The sequence below is a fragment of the Taudactylus pleione genome, unplaced genomic scaffold (genome assembly GCF_031769625.1).
Source record: "Taudactylus pleione unplaced genomic scaffold, aTauple2 ptg000037l, whole genome shotgun sequence".
Lineage (NCBI taxonomy): Eukaryota > Metazoa > Chordata > Amphibia > Anura > Myobatrachidae > Taudactylus > Taudactylus pleione.
Genome location: NW_028284439.1, coordinates 10,315,354 through 10,336,687, shown reverse-complemented (window position 1 = coordinate 10,336,687; position 21,334 = coordinate 10,315,354). Strand labels below are relative to the sequence as shown.

Sequence of the window (21,334 nt, the reverse complement as noted above, 5' to 3'; positions counted from 1 at the left end):
ATTTCCTAGCCATCACCAAATCCTGGACTTAGCCATTTGACACCACTTCTCCTGCAGCTACAGTCAGGTGCATAAATATTGGGACATTGACAGAATTCTCATATTTTGGCCTATATTTACCACCACAATGGCTTTGAAATGAAACAACCAAGATGTGCTTTAACTGAGGACTTTCAGATTTAATTTGAGGGTAATTACATCCAAATTAGGTGAACGGTGTATTTATTTATTTATTTATTAACAGTTATTTGTATAGCGCACACATATTCCGCAGCGCTTTACAAAGAATATTCGGCCATTCACATCCGTCCCTGCCCCAGTGGAGCTTACAATCTATATTCCCTATCACATGCACACACACATGGGGTAATTTTGTTAGGAGCCAATTAACCTACCAGTATATTTTTGGAATGTGGGAGGAAACCGGAGTACCCGGGGGAAACCCACGCAAGCACAGGGAGATTATACAAACTCCACACAGTTAGGGCCGTAGTGGGTATCGAACCAACGACCTCAGTGCTGTGAGGCAGTAATGCTACCATTACACCGTCTGTGTAGGAATTACAACGATTTCTATATATGCCTCCCACTTTTTAAGGGGCCAAAAGTAATGGGACAAACTAAACAATCCTAAATCTAAATTTCACTTTTTAATACTTTGTTGCAAATCCTTTGCAGGTAATTACAGCCTGAAGTCTGGAACGCATAGACATCACCAGATGCTGGGTTTCATCCCTGGTGATGCTCTGCCAGGCCTCTACTGCAAATGTCTTCCGTTCCTGCTTGTTCTTGGGGCATTTTCCCTTCAGTTTTGTCTTCATCAAGTGAAATGCATGCTCAATTAGATTCAGGTCAGGGGATTGACTTGGCCATTGCATAACATTGCACTTTTTTGCCTTAAAAAACTCTTTGGTTGCTTTTGCAGTATGCTTCGGGTCATTGTCCATCTGCACTGTGAAGCGATGTCCAAAGAGTTCTGAAGCATTTGACTGAATATGAGCTTATAATATTGCCCAAAACACTTCAGAATTCATTCAGCTGCTTTTGTCAGCAGCCACATCATCAATAAATACAAGGGAACCAGTTCCATTGGCAGCCATACATGCCCACGCCATGACACTACCATCACCATGCTTCACTGATGAGGTGGTATGTTTTGGATTATGAGCAGTTCCTTTCCTTCTCCATACTCTTCTCTTCCCATCACTCTGGTACAAGTTGATCTTTGTCTCATCTGTCCATAGGATGTTGTTCCAGAACTGTAATGGCTTTTTTAGATGTTGTTTGGCAAACTCTAATCTGGTCTTCCTTTTTTTGTGGCTCACCAATGGTCTACATCTTGTGGTGAACCCTCTATTATTCACTCTTGTGAAGTCTTCTCTTGATTGTTGACTTTGACACATGACACATATACACCTACCTCCTGGAGAATGTTCTTGATTTGGCCAACTGTTGTGAAGGGGTTTTTCTTCACCAGGGAAATAATTCTTCTGTCATCCACCACAGTTGTTTTCCGTGATCTTCCGGGTCTTTTGGTGTTGCTGAGCTCTCCGGTGCGTTCTTCTTTTTAAAAAAGTTCCAAACAGTTGATTTGGCCACACCTAATGTTTTTGCTAACTCTCTGATGGGTTTGTTATGATTTTTCAGCCTAAAGATGGTTTGCTTCACTGATAGTGACAGCTCTTTGGATCTCATATTGCGATTCGACAGCAACTGATTCCAAATGCAAATGTCACACCTAGAATCAACTCCAGACCTTTTACCTGCTTAATTGATAATGAAATAATGAGGAAATAGCCCACACCTGTCCATGAAATAGCTTTTGAGTTGATAGTCCCATTACTTTTGGACCCTTAAAAAGTGGGACGCACATATAGAAACCGTTGTAATTCCCACACCATTCACCTGATTTGGATGTAATTACCCTCAAATTAAATCTGAAAGTCTGCAGTTAAAGCACATCTTGTTTGTTTCATTTCAAAGCCATTGTGGTGGTGAATAGAGGCCAAAATATGAAAATTCTGTCAATGTCCCAATATTTATGCACCTGACTGTATCTCCTTTGAGAGCCTCACATTCTTTCACACTCCCTGGCCTGGAGGTTGCCACAGTGTTGGTGTTGGGATACTTCTATCATCTGGTCACTCCCACCAACTCTTACCTTCTAAACTCTCTACTTCATTATTTGCATTCAATGCTCATATCAGTTGCCTTTTCCAACTTCCTCGAGTAGCTGACTTTCCTCGTCCCCCTGGCCTTAGCTCAAAATTCCATGTTAACTTTGCTTCTTGGCTCCTAACCTTGAAATGGGCTCTCAAGACCCCTTTCTTCCTCAAAGCTTTCCAGCTCTCATCCTAACCCACTACTCCATGTTCCTTCCCCACAATCTGTGATGTTATTGCATTAGATATGCCTAATGTTTGTAGACACTCCCCAACTTGTATGTGAAAGCCAGGATCTTCAGTGACGGTCCCTAGGACCATGGGGAATGCTGGGAGGTGGGTGTGGTCTGGTGTACAGTATGTCTATAGTTTGCAAATGGCTGAATAAAGATGGAGAGCAGTTGTAACCCATGCATCAGTGCCCATATGAATGCATATACAAGCATGCAAACAAAACACAATCCAGCCCATCTGTGTCACCCCTGTTTGTCTGCCCCCTCCCCTTTAGAATATAAGCTCTCACAAGCAGGGCCCTCTGCCCTCATGTGCTTCACCCTTACTTACTCCTACATTAATTTACAACAGCACCTAACCCTTAGTTGCTGACACCATGCTGCTTATTTAAGTGTTATGCAGCAATATATAAATCGTGTATTTGTCCTGCATTGTTTGTACTGTTAATAACTGTTTTTCTTGTGTGCTCATTTGTCTACGTACTTCGTAAGGCGCTGTGGAACCCTTGTGGTGCCATATAAATAAAGGATAATAATAATAATAACGGGGGTAAGGATATGGGGGAATGGGGGGTTGCAAAACACCCCATATATATATATATATATATATATATATATATATATATTTATATTTATTTATTTTTCAAATAAAATATATATATACATTTTTTAAAAAAAATTCAAATCTATTAAATAATTAAAAAAACGACCATTACTAAGCAGTTGTCTGGGACAAAAAATTGTCAGTTAAATGGTTAAACAACAATAAAAAAAAACTGTATTTGCCATAGATAGCAGTTACATCATGTGTCACATGCAATGGTTAATGAACACCTTTCTTGGACTTCCACTGACAGGGCTGTAAATAAGGTGGTGCGGCCGGTGCACCCGTACAGAGCGTACATGCCTTGAGGGTGGAACCGGCCGCCTTCACCCGCGATCACGGCCACTATCTATTCTAACGACCACTACAATCTATAATAGTAGCAGTGTTCCCAGCACTTTATCTGCTGGGCACACCGCTACACATTACAGCAGGCTGGGCAGCGCTGCAGCTGCCTGCTCCTGTGGTCCACCCCTCCCTATTTCCTGTAGTGACACTGTCTTCAGAGATCGACTGGGAGAGACAGCATGACGTCTCTCCCAGTCCAGTCCCACAATCCCCTGCGCAGAGGAGCCGCAGTGCTGCCATTCCTCTGGCATTGGGCTGAAAGCCTGCAACTGCCGGATACAGAGACTTCAGCTTCCCTCCCGGCTCCCACAGTGACCTGCTGTGGTAACTAAGTGCTGTTTTTGGAGAGAGACCCAGTGGGGAGGGAGGGATTTGTACTGTGTGACATAATGTGTAAGTATGGGGGGGTGGGAGATTTGCACTAAGTGGCATAATGTGTATGCAGCATTACAATTTACAACTATGAGCGTAATGTATAAGGGGCATTACTACTGTGTGGTCATAATGTGTAATGGGCATAACTACTGTGTGGCGTAATCTGTAAGGAGAATTACTAATGTGTGGTCATAATGTGTAATAGGCATTACTATTGTGGGCATAATGTGTAAGGGGCATAACAACTGTGGGCATAATGTGTAATAGGCATTACTACTGTGAGCATAATGTGTAATTGGCATTACTACTGTATGGCGTAATCTGCAAGGGGCATTACTGTGTGGTCATAATGTGTAAAGGGCATTACTACTAAGAAGCGTAACATGTATAAGGGACACTACTATGTAGTGTAATGTGAATAAGGGGCACTACTGTGTCTCGTAATGTTAATTGGGGGTACTATAGTGTGGCCACACCTTTTCCCTATGAGACCACGCCCTTTTTTGGCCGTGCGCCTCTGACGTGCATTGTCTCTGTTTACAATATGGGAGGGGGGCACCAATGCACTTTCTTGCACAGGGCACCAAAATGTCTTGTTACGGCTCTGTCCACTGAAACCTATGGGCCATATCCCCATACTTGTTTACTACCACAAAGATAGACTAGAAGATAACATATTTGACACCAGAAGAGGTGACAAATATGTCATAAAAGAGGTCCTCTATGCATTTATTTACAACAAAAATCACTGAAGAGAGTCTAAGCCATCTTGAACTAAGTAGAATGAGTCACCGGGGCAAGCCTGCGCCACCTCAGCATCTGCTGTGCTGTCCCTCACAATGAGAGCCATTATCACACATAATGCCTGTTTGTAACAATCGATGGAGCAATGTGCCAAGAACTGACTCATGCCAATAAACACAGATGAACATGTTACAGCCTTGTCACTTTCCATCACTTGTCACAATGAAGGCAACATCAAAAATGTATCTTTTTTTTTTTTCTTGTTGCAATTCAGGGATGCAAACAAAACAGTCAATGGCAATACCCATTTAACAAATTAAGGCCTCCATACATCAGCCATCGACTGTGGCAAATCTGCAATTTGCAGATGATTGTGTATAAAAATCTGCAATGTATGGGCTTCACAGATCGCAGATTTCAACCAAAAAGTGATTGGAATTGTTAAATCAGATTGTCCAACATGTTGGATTTCACAAATGGATTGGGGCTGTAGATTGCTAGTGTATGGAGATGATCAGCAGATTTGCAGACCGTTACTAGTAAAATGATGGGCCTTTTAAGATTGACAGATCTGTGTTTGCTGAAAATGATCTGCAAATCACTGAAAAAGATCTGTAATGTATGGGCGCAGATTGCTAGATTGGGAAATCCTAACATCGGGCAATAAATCTTCAAATTGTTCAACTGTGGTTTTCAGATTTCTGATGTATGGGGGCCTTTACTATTTAAGAAGCAATCAATCAGTTATTGGTAATGCAATGGATCTGAAAACAGCTGGGCACATTTACTGTATATTAAGTTGTGTGAATTAATTTTGTTTCACTTAAATAAAAAAAATAAATCAATTAAATAAAACAGGATGTGATTAATGTAAGCGATGTAATCATCTGTAACATCTTGTCTATCTGTTTTCCTATTCATTTTGCACTATTTTGTTTCCTTCCTTGAAACTTTCCTGCTGTTCATTTCCTCATTGCAGTCTTGTCGGATGTGGGTCTTTGTAGTACCCTCTATCAGCTAGAGCCCAGCTTAATCTTTATCTCTTCCACATTATCCTATCAACCGATACTACTATGTTTATAATTAGTATAATTCTATCATTGTGTCTGAGAACAAGGGAAATAAATAACAGCGCCTATTCATAGAAGACATGGCTAAAGACAAAAAAAGGGATCTAAAAATAAAAGCAAATTAGTTAGTAAATTTTTCAGCAGGGCAGGTACAAGACTAGATTAGTTAAAATCATCAGACGGCGTACATCACATAGGGAGGGGCAATGTTAAAGACAGTGTTGATGAAGAAGAAACTAATTTCGTTAGGCAACTCCTAGCAGCTGAGGTTCTGTGGACACTTATGATAGCCAATGATGTGGAGCTTTCCAGAAAAGCATTACAGAAACAGAGGTACATAACGATTTCTCATGACATTACTGATCAGCAGTCAACAGGTGCATTTATTTGGGTGGTGAGGGAGTCATGTTCAACAGATAAGAAAGGATTAGCTCTCTGGCAGTGTGGTGGTGACTCACTCATGACTCACTCATCATTTTACCTTGGACATTATTCATCTGTTTCCCAAACCCATCACTGATCCTCAGCTGGATGGTAGCTCGTCATAAACAGAGGCATAGAAGTCACAGATAAGTCAACGTCAAAATGGGAGTAGTGTGATTTATTGTGAGAGGTCATTATTCCCAACACAATACTAAATGGAACAAGTCAGTGCCCTTGCTGAAAACATTTTTGAAATTAGTTTCTAAAAGATTTCCCATGGTTCACTGCTTTGTGTGGGTGATCTGTATACAAGGATGATGAAGTGGATAGATATTTAAAATGATAGTGTGAAAGTAGCAGTATTAGATCTAGGATGTGAATGGTGCTGCTACAGAGAAAATAATCTGTTGCTTGGTTAGTTAGTCACAGAACTGCTAGTGGGAAATGTAAAGCACTGCTGTCTACTTTTCATTTCTAGGTGCAAACATAAAACCAGCAGTGTCAGCGCAGAAGGACAGGAGAGCGCGGCCAGCAATATCCGTCATGTAAATTCAATGGTCATGTTTCTCTCTCTGACTAACCACCTATTACTTACATGTAAAGGCAGCAGCAGCTGTGTGGACCTTACCATTCTGAAAGTATTTTTATTTTACAGAGCACTAATAACTGGAAAGAATATGTCGATTCCATTTCTATATAGGGCCTCAATAAAGAGTATGGAGCAAATCCAGATAAAGGGACTGATTCAAAGTAGCACATACAGTAAGTCTTTCTTGTGGATGGATCTTGTCATTTTTGTTGTGTTGCAAGTGCCCGAGCTAAGCATGTACCACTTTGAGCAATCACAGGCGATTCAGAGTCGTATGCATCTCAGCCACATCTCTTGTTGCAGCTGAATGGGTATAACTGGTCATATCAGGGCCGAATTTCCCACTATGGATCCTAGGTGCTCGCCTAGGGCCTAGCAGCACCCAAGGGGTCCGTGGACGGACCCTTTGTCCGAAGTAATCATCACCAGGCCGTTCACAACTTCACAGCGCTCCCAGAGGAGAGCGTGAGTCCCACGCGGCTGAGAGAGACAGAGAGACTGTGTGTTGTGTTGTATGCAGCCGCCAGCCATTCTGCGCACGGCAGTGGCACACTGTGACTGCAGACTCGAGTAACTCACCGGCAGGGACCCGCCGCCCTGTCCCTCCCAGTCCCAGGCAGCTGATCTATCATCCAGGCCAGCTAGCCCCGCCGCGACCCACCACAGCAGCCACTCTGCCAGTGCCAGCCTTAAGTTCCAAGCCTTCCATGGCCACCGCCCATCAGCAGCAGTGCTACAGGTAGGGTCCGGGACCTGTATTAATTACCCTGTCATATACACACTATAAATATATATATATATATATATATATATATAGTCCAAATAGGCCCACACTCTCGTCTTCAATAATAAATTGCTGGGGTGACACACCCATATGTGTAATATAATCATGCAAAAGTAGAAAAAAAGGGGGGGGGGGGTAGCACTCACCAGTCTTCTTAAAAACATTTCTTTATTACATCTCAGTAAAAAAAAATTTATATATATATATATATATATATATATATATATATACTGTCTATGTGTGTATATATATATTCAGAAAAATAGTGCACTCACCAGGCTATTTAAAAATTTGAAGATATACTCATCATTTTATTGTAACATCCATGTAGATAGCATCAGCCTTTGGTCGACGTTTCAGTCCATACACGGACTTTTCTCAAGACCAGCTCCTACCATATCACCAGACAATCACGAGGCGTGACCACAACCCCTTGGGAAAAAAAAATATTTGCAGCACCACTTCACCGACAAAGGGGGTGCTGTGAGCCCCTCACCCAGGGACAAATCCAGGGGAGGCGCGATCAGTGTGATCGCTCCCCCCCTCCCACCCCCTCAGACAGAGTAGAGGAGACTACTGTTGCTTCCTTGGTCCAACTGCAGCCCAGCATACAGCATAGTGTGCTTGGCTGCTGACAGGTAAGAGGGAGAAGGGAGGTGGACCAAGGGTCCCCGCCAGGCCCCTCCAATAAGCCTGGGCCTGGGTAATTAGTATCCACTCCCCCCCTCCTCTCTGCACCTCTGATAGCTGGTGCAAACATGTACTGATAGTGATGACTACCATTTTGACAAACTGATGGATGGCGGCAGGCCCATAGAGAGCTGGGCCGAGCCCCAATACTTTTAGGGGGCATGGCCTAATCAAGGAAAGTGTGGCCACACTGCATGTAGAAAAAACTAGAAAAAAATATTTGCAGCGATGCACACAAACCAATAAATAATATATTAATATAGTAAGTTATGCTATTACATTATTTAACTTACTAGGATAGCCCACATGCAACATACCTATATAATAGATAGCGGCCACTATGGTTTTAATAGAGGTCTTATCAAAAGATTCTAAAAAAAAGATTATATACATACAAAACAATAATAATAAAACTCAACCAGTATATATATATATATATATATATATATATATATATAGATGTACTGGCTAATCATTCAAATAGATAAAAAAATATATATATACATAAATAATAAATGAACACAAGAAGAAAAGAGGGGGACCAAGCTATAATAAAGCCAGGGGAAAGTCAATAAGAAAAGAAAAAAGAAAAAAACAAAAAGGAAGAAAAACCATTCTCAAATTATATTATAGCGTTTAATTCTAATGCTTCGTTAAGTCCACTGGGAAACAAAGAATTGAGTTGGAAAATCCAATAAATCTCTTGTTAACATAATTTCCTGAACCTATCACCCCCACAGTGTCTAGGGGAACAAATTCCAGATTTGTCATGTTCAAAGAACTAAGGTCATTCTAAAATATGTTTAGGTATACTATGGCTTTGTACCTTTTTCAAGATATTCCTGCAATGTTACATAAATCGCACCTTTTATGCCACCACACTTAAAAAAGCCTATAGGTTTGGGGGCTAACCAAGTTTTAGCCATCAATTTTATGGTGCTAGAATTGTTTTTTTCTAAAGATAAAGTCCGGATTAGCTGGGAGGCACTCCCTGAGAAAAGGGTCACTTTTTAACATATGATAATTAGATTTAATGATTTGTTTAATTTCATTTGATTGTTTATTACACTTTGAAATAAAGGACAATTCATTGGTTTTAGTTTCTTGTTGTTCAGGCTTAATGCTTGGGACTAATAGAGAATCCCTATCAGTCCTTAATACTTCTTTAAATGCTTTGTCAATAATATATTTGGCGTAACCCCTACTCTCAAAGTCCTCCAACATTCTCTTAGCTTGTTCTTTAAACACCTTTTCTGTTTAACTATTTCTCCTAAATCGTAAAAGTTGGCCTTTTGGAATACTCATCATCCAGGACGGGCAGAGCAGACTGCTGCTGCTGTGTGTTGCTGGGCTGGGGAGAGAGGCTGCTGACAGGTAAGAGGGAGGGGGCGGCGGACCTGGACTCTCGCAGGGCCCCTCCAACAGACCTCGGCAATTAGTACCCGCCCCCCTTCAGCGCCCCGGGATGGTGGCGGTGGAACAGCTGCCTAGATACAGTGAAGATACAGATTTATTTCCCGAGCATGCATTTCAGCCACAATTGCATGCAATTCTGAATCAGGCCCAAAGGGTGAAAATTTACATCTGGACAAATCATGTTTGTAAGGCACAGAGTGCAGTCGTGAATTTATGTTGAAGGACTAGGCAGCTCTATTGTTAGGTTGTTCTTACCTTCCAATGCTAAAACTGGCTACACAATTTACATGGCGCAGATTGCTACATCCTATCAATGGCTGTGAGTTAAGTCACAAGAAATTACAAGGTTTCTTTTCGTTCTCTTTGCTGTTTAATCATCTGACTTCCTCACAGAGAAATGAGTTACAGACAACGCTAGAAATAGATTTTTCTGAAAAAAGGAGGAGGACATTTCATATCCACATTTTCATTTTAAGTACCATTTTTGATTAATACATTTTTTAATTATGCAGTTTGATTACTAATACAGAACTCATATAAAAGATTAGAAAAGACTGCAAGACAGTTCAGATGACTCAGCAAAAGACATTATGCCCAAAAGACAATGATAAGATAACGATTTAAGCCCTTTACTAATTAGGGCAAGTAGGATTCAGCATACAGTATACCCCAAAAGCATTAAGGACTAGTCCCACTCATCCTCAATACTGAAGGAGTACAAAGTAATAAAAATCCTACGAGACCCCCATGGTAATTACTGCTGGTTGGGGACAGTAGATGAGGTGGGCAATGATGATGTCATGGATGGATGCAAAATCAGAACCACAAAAGTATTTCTTGGTGGTAGTTGAGAAAAATAATATCTCTCATTCGTACTATTTCAATGAAAAAAAAAAATCAATAGCTTTTATTTGCTATGGCAGGAACTATAAGCAAACCTATGGTATTTTCTGAAAAATCAAGTGTTGTAAAAAAAAAAAAAACAAGACAAACCTGAGTTGATATTACATCATCAAATTACTAATATTGATAATGGAATGTGACCACACTGAAAGGTGCCAAAATAGACTCAGAACAGGGGTATAAAAATCCTCAGTTGCAGAATGGCTAAACTTGGCTTTTACCAGATATTGAGGGCATTTATGTAAACTGACATAAAGGAATAAAATGGTGTTGTCCATAGCAACCACATTATGTCATTTTCTAGTGCAGTCTAAAATTAAAGCAAACATTGCATTGGTTGCTATGAGCAACACAACTAATTTTTATTAATGTCACCCATTTTCTGTCACCTGATGGAACTACACCAGGGTCATAAATGCAGAAGTGAAGGTATCGCCGGGACAGCTGGGTCCTTCTCACCACTGCAGCACAGCACACAGCAGCATATGCTGGGCTGCTGACAGCGAAGCGGGATGGGGGGGCCTCTGCCCGGGCCATCAGGTTAGCCAGGGCCGCTGCAAGGTTTCAGGGTGCCCTAGGCAAAGGTTCATAATGCCGCCCCTGTTTTCCCCCAAACCCTCCACCCAGCTCACAGACACATACACAGTGCCCTAATAATATTCACATGACGCGAATTAAAGGGATGATTTCCCCTGCAATTACCGCAGTAGTAAGGGCCCCTGTAGTGCCCCCAGTTGTAATGCCCTTGTAGTGCCCCTAGTAGTAATGCTCTCTGCAGTGCCCCAGTAGTAATTCCCTTGTAGTGCCCCCAGTAGTAATGCTCCCTGCAGTGCCCCCAGTAGTAATGTTCCCTGCAGCCCCCAGTAGTAATGCCCTTGTAATGCCCTTGTGTAAGCCGTCGGGCTCCGTAGCAACCGCACCCTCCGTAGTTAGGTGGACTCAGAAGCGCCCTCTAGTGGCCAGCGCCCCTAGGTAGCTGCCTAAGCTCGCCTAGTGGTAGCGCCTGCCCTGAGGTTAGCATACATCTCTGAATCTCCTTCAACTCTTTTGTCATGTTCCTTAAACCATTCCTAAATAATGTTTGCAGTGTGGCAGGGCACATTATCCTGCTGAAAGAGGCCATTACCATCAGGGAATACCATTGCCATGAAGGGGTGTACTTGTTCTGCAACAATGTTTAGATAAATGGTACACATCAAAGTAACATCCACATGAATGGCAGGACCCAAGGTTTCTCAGCAGAACATTGCCCAGAGCATCACACAGCCTCCGCCGGCTTCCCTTCTTCCAGTTCTGATGCTCATGTGCCCATTGTAGGCACTTTTTACAGTGAACAGGAGTCACCAAGGACACTCTGACCAGTCTGCGGTTATGCAGCCCCATACGCAGCAGGCTGTGATGCACTGTGTGCCCTGACACCTTTCAATCATAGCAATAACTTTTTTAGCAATTTGTGCTACAGTAGCCCTTCTGTGGTATAAGACCAGACGGGCTTTGCTTCCCACACGCATTAATGAGACTTAGGAGCCTGTTATCTTGTTGCCGGTTCGTCGGTTGTCCTTCCTTGGACCACTATTGGTAGGTACTAAGCACTGCATACCGGTAACACAGCACAATACCAGCTGTTTCATATATGCCCTTACCCAATCGTCTAGCTAATACAATTTGGCCCTTGTCAAAGTCGCTCAGATCCTTACGCTTGCCCATATGTCCTGCTTCCAAGACATCCATTTCAAGAACATGACCTGCTGGTGCCATTTTAACAATATAATTAATGTTATTCACTTAAACCTGTCAGTGGTTTTAATGTTATGTCTGATAGATGTGTTATTATTATCAGTTATTTATATAGCGCACACATATTCCGCAGTGCTTTACAGAGCATATTTGGCCACTCACATCAGTCCCTGCCCCAGTGGAGCTTACAATCTATATTCCCTACCACATGCTCACACATATACATAGGGTTAATTTTTGGTAGGAGCCAATTAACCTACCAGTATATTTTTAGAGTGTGGGAGGAAACCGGAGTACCTGGAGGAAACCCATGCAAGTACAGGGAGAATATACAAACTCCATACACATTTAAGGCCATGGTGGGAATCGAACCCAAGACCTCAGTGCTGTGAGGCAGTAATGCTAACCATTACACCGTCTGTGTTGCCCCAACTGGGGGCCATTTACAACGGCAAAGATACAATGCAAAATCAACTTTATGGATATCTTGTGTGGGTGTTTTCGGTGGTGTTTTTGTACATTTGGTGGTAGTATATGTGATCCAAAAATCAGAACAATACTCATAAAATGGCAATGAACATATCTAAAGCAATTTATAGCACCATGCTGTATTATGGGTAATGGCAAGGCTTGGTAGCTACCATTGCTAAAAGTCGCCAATGGCAACCAAAACACACATGTGACAAGTTTTTATGTCTTCAAACGGTGAAGATTTCTTTTATGTTGCACATTATCTACTCTAATCTATACTTTAATTGCTAAATGTAAAGTAATTATTTGTTTTGAAACCAAGGGCCAAATGTAATAGGGTGAGAGTTTAGAAAATGTGAGAGTTTTCTTACACTTTTTAATCTCGGACAATGTAATAGAGTCCGAGAACAAAGCAACAGAGCAAACTCCCATGTTTTCCAGACTCAAAAAAACTCACAATTTAATATCTCATTCAGATATTTTCCCATTTTGAAGATAAAACTCGACCAATGTGAGAGTTTACTGCTAAACTCTCACATTTTCTAAACTCTCACCCTAATACATTTGGCCCCAAGATATTGAATATGTAGATTGTGACAAATACAGATTTTTACTTTATTTTTTTCAGTGATTTGTTATTTGTACCAAAATCAATGATAGTGTAGTTCAGTGGTTCCCAAACTGATCGCCGTGGCTTCTTGGGGTGCCGCAGGGTGTCCTAAAGAGGCCAACCAGTCTATTTATTTATTTTTGTGTAATTTTTTTTTGCACGGGTGGGAGAAGGAGTGGCGGTGGAGGGGGTGTGATGAGCAGGGTGAGAGCTATTACTATAAAGCAGCAGGCTGTGAATCCTGAGGCTGCCTGTTGCTAAATGGGGTCTTACAACGCAATGCATTGTGGGAGAGCAGGCAGGAAGGGCCAAATGTACTAGGGTGAGAGATTAGAAAATGTGAGAGTTTAGCAGTAAACTCTCAACTCAACTTTGTTGAGTTTTATCTTCAAAATGGGAAACATCTGGATAAGATTTTAAGTTGTGAGACTTTTTTGAGTTTGAAAAACATGCAAGTTTTCTCTGTTGCTTTGTTCTTGGACTCTATTACATTAGCCGATTTTAAAAAGTGGGAGAAAACTCTCACATTATGTAAACTCTCACCCTGTTGCATTTGGTCCGAAGTGTCTGATCTGAGGAGCGATGCTGCAGAATGGTACTGGCGATCACAACTAAAGGTAAGTAAGGGGGAGGCATGGAGGGGACAAAGGGAGAAATATGGAGGGGTCAAAGGGAGAGATATGGAGGGTTCAAAGGGAGAGACATGGAGGGGCAAAGGAGAGAGACTAAGGGAGTAGTAGGAGAGTGACCGAGGGAGTAGTAGGAGAGAGACCGAGGGAGTAGTAGTAGAGTGACCGAGGGAGTAGTAGTAGAGTGACCGAGGGAGTAATAGGAGAGTGACCGAAGGAGTAATAGGAGAGTGACCGAGGGAGTAGTAGGAGAGTGACCGAAGGAGTAGTAGGAGAGTGACCGAGGGAGTAGTAGGAGAGTGACCGAGGGAGTAGTAGGAGAGTGACCGAGGGAGTAGTAGGAGAGTGACCCAGGGAGTAATAGGAGAGTGACCGAGGGAGTAATAGGAGAGTGACCGAGGGAATAGTAGGAGAGTGACCGAAGGAGTTGTAGGAGAGTGACCGAGGGAGTAATAGGAGAGTGACCGAGGGAGTAATAGGAGAGTGACCGAGGGAGTAATAGGAGAGTGACCGAGGGAGTAATAGGAGAGTGACCGAGGGAGTAATAGGAGAGTGACCGAGGGAGTAGTAGGAGAGTGACCGAGGAAGTAGTAGGAGAGAGACCGAGGGAGTAGTAGGAGAGAGACCGAGGGAGTAGTAGGAAAGTGACCGAGGGAGTAACAGGAGAGAGACTAAGGGGGCAATGGGTAAAACTAGCACGGTTTTTATCTTTCTTTTTTAAATACTTACTACGTTAGTTTGACCCAACTACTCACAAAAATAGGACTGCTTAGCAATTATTTTGGCTTAGGAGTGCCTTGAAAATATTATGGAGACCCGAAGAGTGCCTCGAACTGAGATAGTTTGGGAACCGCTGGTGTAGTTATTGGAGATTTTCTTCAGGACAAAAAGATAAAAAAAATATATCAAGAAAATCCATTCAGAGAGACTTTGACATACATTTCCTATGGTTATACTTAATATGCAGTTCTATAAACGGTGTCCAAGCATGCTCTGACTCTGCTGAATTACATAACACAAATCTGCCTTTATAAAGCGAGAACCACTGACAACCTGCTCTCCCCTGAAAGAACTAGATGAGTAGGCTGTTGATCCTAACACGTGACTAGTAGCCATAAGTGCCTGGGGAGACATTAGCATATAGTGCAAATAGCAAAGGATTGAAAAAAAAAGAAAAAAGGACAGCACACTCATCTGCATATAGCAATGTTTGGGGGCGGACTTTCCCAAACTCCAGCATTACAGTCCAGGTATGAAGCATATCCATGCTTAAGTCCAGTTGGTTAAATCAAATTGACTGAGGTACCGATTAAGGACCTCATTCAGAGCCGGACGCTATTTGCGCTCGCTCGTTCAGAAAAAAGGGGTGGCTATTCAAATGAACCGTTCGCTCTTTGCGGTCTGTTCACGCCTCTAGGTCTGAACGAGCGAACCAAACATGCGGTCGTTTTTTGGAAAACTACGCCCCCTGGCCGCACGCATCCTACGTCATGTCCGCTATTTATTAGATTAATCGAGTACATCGTCCAGCGTATGAACTGCTCACTATTCTTGTGGTTGGTTTTTCCTACCGCAATTTTGCGAGCAGTTCTGACTATAAAATAACCCAGTGACGTGGTCAATGACGCTGCTGTATTAATTATGCACACCCATAAAACGCCCGTTTTGACCTTTAAGCACGCCTGCGTTCGGATTTCCACTCCCCGTTTTCAAGCACCTTCCCCTGTTACCACCCACATACGCCTCCTCCTGTCACTCAAAATAGCAGGCATTCGCTATTTAGCGAACAAACGAATTTCGGCCGCACTGACTTTTTTGCGCATGCGTATTATGCAGACATCGCTCGGAACGAACGAGCGGCCGCTTACGAGCGGCTCTAAATCAGGCCTTAAGTGCTTAAGCATGGATATCCTTGCCTGGGGAGACATTAGCATATAGTGCAAATAGCAAAAGATTGAAGAAAAAAAAAAAAAGGACAGCACAGGTAAACACTCATCAGCATATAGCAATGTCTGGGCGGAGTTTCCCAAACTCCAGCATTACAGTCCAGGTATGAAGCATTTCCATGCTTAAGTCCAGTTAGTTAAATCAAATTGACTGAGGTACCGATTAAGTCACCTGTGCTTAAGCATGGATATCCTTAAAACCCAGGCTGTACTGGCGGAGCTTGGGAACTCCTGTCTTAATGTCTTTACAGACATTCTGCAGACTCTCCTTTATATAGCCATTACTGGATATTGTAATCCTCATAAATAACTACAATATATTATCACATTTCCAATTCAGACTCTACAAGAAATTGTAGTGATTTAAATCTACATTACCCTCATTGGGAAAATCACTTTCTCACTAGTCATACAGTAAATGTCCTAGTTATTGACACTTATCCAGGCTATACTACTTTTCATATATTATCAAAAATATATAATGTTATTTTGTGATGATCTGTTTATTGTTACCCACTCTTTATAAACACATTATGTTATCAGAATATTCCTATCCAGCCATCACTGCTATCATCACAATGGGTGCCAGATGCTGCTCAAGCTAAAGGAAACAGTTGCAAAACATACCCTCTTTGGGCATTTCCTTTTTGTCTTACCCAAAATGACGATTAGCACTCCACCCAGCAGAAAGCGCTTGTGTTTCTCAGTCCCAGGGTCATGGCCCATTCGGATGCAGGGCATAGCAGAGAGCAGCAGGAAGACAGCAGGAAGTCCCAGCAATGAACCTGTTATCATCAAAGCGCGGGTTGCCTGGATGTGACCTGTCAACAGCAACAGGATACATTTTATTAAGTGATAAGCAACATATCAATAAGCACAGACACCCAACTGTCAGCTCTTCCCTGGGAATGACGTTAAAGGACCTAACAATTATTATTAACCAATAACAAATCAATACATTTATTTTCACATTCATTGAACACATGGCTACACCCATTGAAATAAGATTGTTTGGTTCTAATGCTCAGACTTTCAATGTCTTTCTATTTCTGCTGTAGAGGTTATGCTCGATATACGAGAGGTCTGGGGATATAAATAGCACACATACTGAGGGAATGAGGGAAAGGCCTAGAACACCATTATGTGCGTACAGGCTGCAATGAAATAAACCTGCCACTATCATTTGACAAGGCTTAGGGCCTCGCAGGTGAGGTACCTACAGGCTCCAACTATGTGAATCTACCTCTGGCTTTGATAATAACTAAACACCTACATTAGTTGAAAACTTGTACTTACATATAAGGCAATAGAATGTTTTAGCATGTAAAGGGGAATAGAGAACAAGGGCATGATGCAGGGTGGTTGATACACCCATAGGTGTAAAGTGCCTTGAGTCAATTTGTGATACGCATGCTGAAAACGGGCGCACACAAATATGGCTGTGGAGACTCATATGCAGGTTGGATGCACTGACCCTTAGGATTGAAAGGCGTTACTGGGGTGGGATTAGGCATTCTCACGTAGGCAAAGTTAATTGAGGCCATGTTCAAGCAAATGCGTGTCATGAGACTTGAAGCTATTTGCAAATGCAGTATTCCATGTACCTGCTATAGTGAGGTGCAAGCAGTGCCATATTAATGTCCACATGGGCCTGGAGCTGAAATTAATGAAGGGCCTAATGTGTGTCGCTGCAGCGGTATACCAGTATTGTGGGGGTGTGACCAGTGTTGCAGGAGTGTGACCAGTGTTGTGTGGGTGTGGCCTACACAGGTGGTATGGCCTGTGCTCCTGACTACCGCCTTTGTTTGCCTCATGTATGTGTATATATATTATATATATATATATATATATCTGGAATTGAGAGCAAGAAAGAAGGGGCGCCACATAGTGCATGAAACTGTAAAACAGATTTTATTGCAGACAGCGGACATAAAACTCGTTCAATGAATATGCATACCACAATCAGCGGTCAGATACCATCGCAAGTAATAAAATTGAAGAAGCCTGAACATCACCCGAACGTCTCCGGGGACTCCGTCGGCTATTCGACCAGTAATGGAAAGCAACGCCAAACCACGCCCCAACGCGTTTCGTCATCGACTTCGTCAGGAGGCTGGTTTGGCGTGAATAACAGGCATGCTCTTATACTAGTCATCCCATCTACTTCCACAAGTGTTTTATAATTAGATACTTAAACTAATAATGTATTGGAAACACTATAGGGAAATAGTAGCAGATGTTACAATGTGGGTACTTTAAATCCTAATGCATACATTGCATATTGCATAACATTTATAATTAAACATAATAAATTAAAAAGTCAGCATTTAAATAAATGTAAAAAATACAAAAAATTAATTGTAAACATAATGAAATGCTTTTCCTTAAAAATACAAACATAATAGTACAATAAATATGTGCAAAATGCATGAGATAAAATTCATGAGTTAAAATTAAAATAAGAAATACTGGGATATAAAGGAATATGGAATAAAAAACAAGAGATAAACAGCAAAAGATAAGCAATAGATCTACAACAGCAGGCCAATTAGTCTCTTAAAAAAGGTGTGATATCATATCCCTCATTTAACCCATTAGGTTGCAAAGTATTCAAAGTTATAATCCAAAAGGATTCTCTCTTTGCCAATAAATTATCTCTATTGCCTCCTTTTATATCAATCAACACATGTTCTAAACCCATAAATCTCAAAGTAGTGGGGTTACTACCATGACACTTTTTAAAATGTCTGGGGACACTATGATTATCCACACCATTTTTATATTCCGCAGGTGTTCTAAAATTCTGATTTTCAGCACCCTTTTTGTTTTTCCTACATACATTTTACCGCAGCCACAAACCAATAAATATATAACATAAGTGGTCAAACAATTTATAATATGTTTGACCTTGAATTCTTTCCCTGTACTGCTGGTAAAATTTTTTGCCTTGTTCAAACCATGAGGGCAGACTTTACACCTGCCACATGTATAGAAGCCTGCCAGTCTCATAAACTGACAGGATTTCTCTAATTTTTCTTCATCTAACAATGGTAATAGGCTGGGTGAAAGGGCTGTTTTTAAAGTGCGGGCTCTTCTAAATACAATTTCAGCGGTAAAATGTATGTAGGAAAAACAAAAAGGGTGCTGAAAATCAGAATTTTAGAACACCTGCGGAATATAAAAAATGGTGTGGATAATCATAGTGTCCCCAGACATTTTAAAAAGTGTCATGGTAGTAACCCCACTACTTTGAGATTTATGGGTTTAGAACATGTGTTGATTGATATAAAAGGAGGCAATAGAGATAATTTATTGGCAAAGAGAGAATCCTTTTGGATTATAACTTTGAATACTTTGCAACCTAATGGGTTAAAATGAGGGATATAATATCACACCTTTTTTAAGAGACTAATTGGCCTGCTGTTGTAGATCTATTGCTTATCTTTTGCTGTTTATCTCTTGTTTTTTATTCCATATTCCTTTATATCCCAGTATTTCTTATTTTAATTTTAACTCATGAATTTTATCTCATGCATTTTGCACATATTTATTGTACTATTATGTTTGTATTTTTAAGGAAAAGCATTTCATTATGTTTACAATAAATTTTTTGTATTTTTTACATTTATTTAAATGCTGACTTTTTAATTTATTATGTTTAATTATAAATGTTATGCAATATGCAATGTATGCATTAGGATTTAAAGTACCCACATTGTAACATCTGCTACTATTTCCCTATAGTGTTTCCAATACATTATTAGTTTAAGTATCTAATTATAAAACACTTGTGGAAGTAGATGGGATGACTAGTATAAGAGCATGCCTGTTATTCACGCCAAACCAGCCTCCTGACGAAGTCGATGACGAAACGCGGTGGGGCGTGGTTTGGCGTTGCTTTCCATTACTGGTCGAATAGCCGACGGAGTCCCCGGAGACGTTCGGGTGATATTCAGGCTTCTTCATTTTTATTACTTGTGATGGTATCTGACCGCTGATTGTGGTACGCATATTCATTGAACGAGTTTTATGTCCGCTGTCTGCAATAAAATCTGTTTTACAGTTTCATGCACTATGTGGCGCCCCTTCTTTCTTGCTCTCAATTCCAGATAAACCAATACCCGCTTGGATCCGGGTTTTAACGTGGGGAAGACGCCTGCCTGTGTGGTACCTGTGGCCTGTGCTATATCTGGCGTCTGTGACACAGATTTACTTTGTTCCAAAAATCCATCTATTTATTGGATTCTAAAAAACTTTTCACAGTATTATATGTGTTTATGCATTGATTGATTGATTGATTTGCGCACTGAATTTACTGTATTTATATATATATATATATATATATATATATATAAATATATATATATATATATATATATATATAAAAATAAACCAATGTGATGGCTATGGCGCCAGCCAATAACAGAATGTAAATAAATTATATAAAAATTAAACAATTATGAATAATTTAGTGAAGAATAATATAACAGGACGCTCTACCTAAAGGTGTCAGCTGGATACCAGTGATAAGGATTGGGGCATAGATCCCAAACAGAAATATGGAAACGGTGAAAGATACAGCGACAGGCGTCTCTAATAATAAAAGTGCACAGTGCAATAAATATATAAAATAAAAACAATTTATTAAAAATTCATAAGGACATAATATAAATAAATAAAGTGCACAGAATAGTAAAAACATACGAATTGATCCTTTAAAAGTGTCAAACTAGTTGGTATAATACAAAGGAGCAAAGAAAAACATTTTTTTCATAAGCTATGTTAAAAATGCAGATCAACAAATCTCAGCACCATGATATTTGAATAAAGTGCATATAGACAATAGTATATATTGCACAGGCCCAATAATATATACTAAAAACAAATAAGCGGAGAATTAGGTTCTAAAAACAGCAGTAAATTAAAAGTGCTTATCTTGGTAACTCAAAGGCAAGAGTGCAGCTTACCAACGCGTTTCATCCAATGGGACTTTGAAAAAGTGACAGCAATCTCACTCTGTGAGAGTTCTGAATCTGCAGTTAACCACATGGTGTCATGGCATACCATATCTTTATTACACAAGGAACACGGCCTTTAAGGCGTCAGCCTTCATGATCGTAATTTCATTGCTTTTTGAAGTTTTAGTGTGATAAATTCAATAGGTTTTGTGAAATTTCAGATCATGTCTAAGAAGCCTAAATGGGACATGTGAAACCGTAAGATTTTTTGTCTATGGAATATAGTTAAGTGTAAAACCAATAATGTCAGAGGGCACTAGAGCAGTATTGAAATTTATTATATTTTTCTTTGTACACCATGTTTAGTCCATAACATCACAGTGTGGGTTGCTTAATTCTCTTGATACCATCAATCAATTCCAGAAGGATGAGTTTGATTACTTCACGGGCATCTGTAATTATACCCACTCACCAAAAATAATTACCCAGAAAATTAGGCCAAATGGCCAAATATTAATAAACGCCAATAAACCTTCTTGCAGTGTAAAATATTTTTAATATAACAATAATTGTTCTTACATAAAATGATGTCAAGCTTAATGTCACTTTGTAGATTATCGAAATTTGTGATTCTTTGGACTT

The 21,334-nt window shown here is 40.6% G+C and overlaps 1 protein-coding gene across 1 annotated transcript in view; it reads right to left on the bottom strand.

The window, feature by feature from the left end:
• Positions 1-21,334, bottom strand: part of CLDN11 (claudin 11) — a 65,081-nt gene that overhangs the window by 6,160 nt on the left and 37,587 nt on the right. Inside the window, exon 2 of the mRNA XM_088452327.1 lies at positions 16,391-16,555. Coding sequence (XP_088308453.1) covers positions 16,391-16,555 — 165 coding nt within the window. The remainder of the gene's footprint in view (positions 1-16,390; positions 16,556-21,334) is intronic.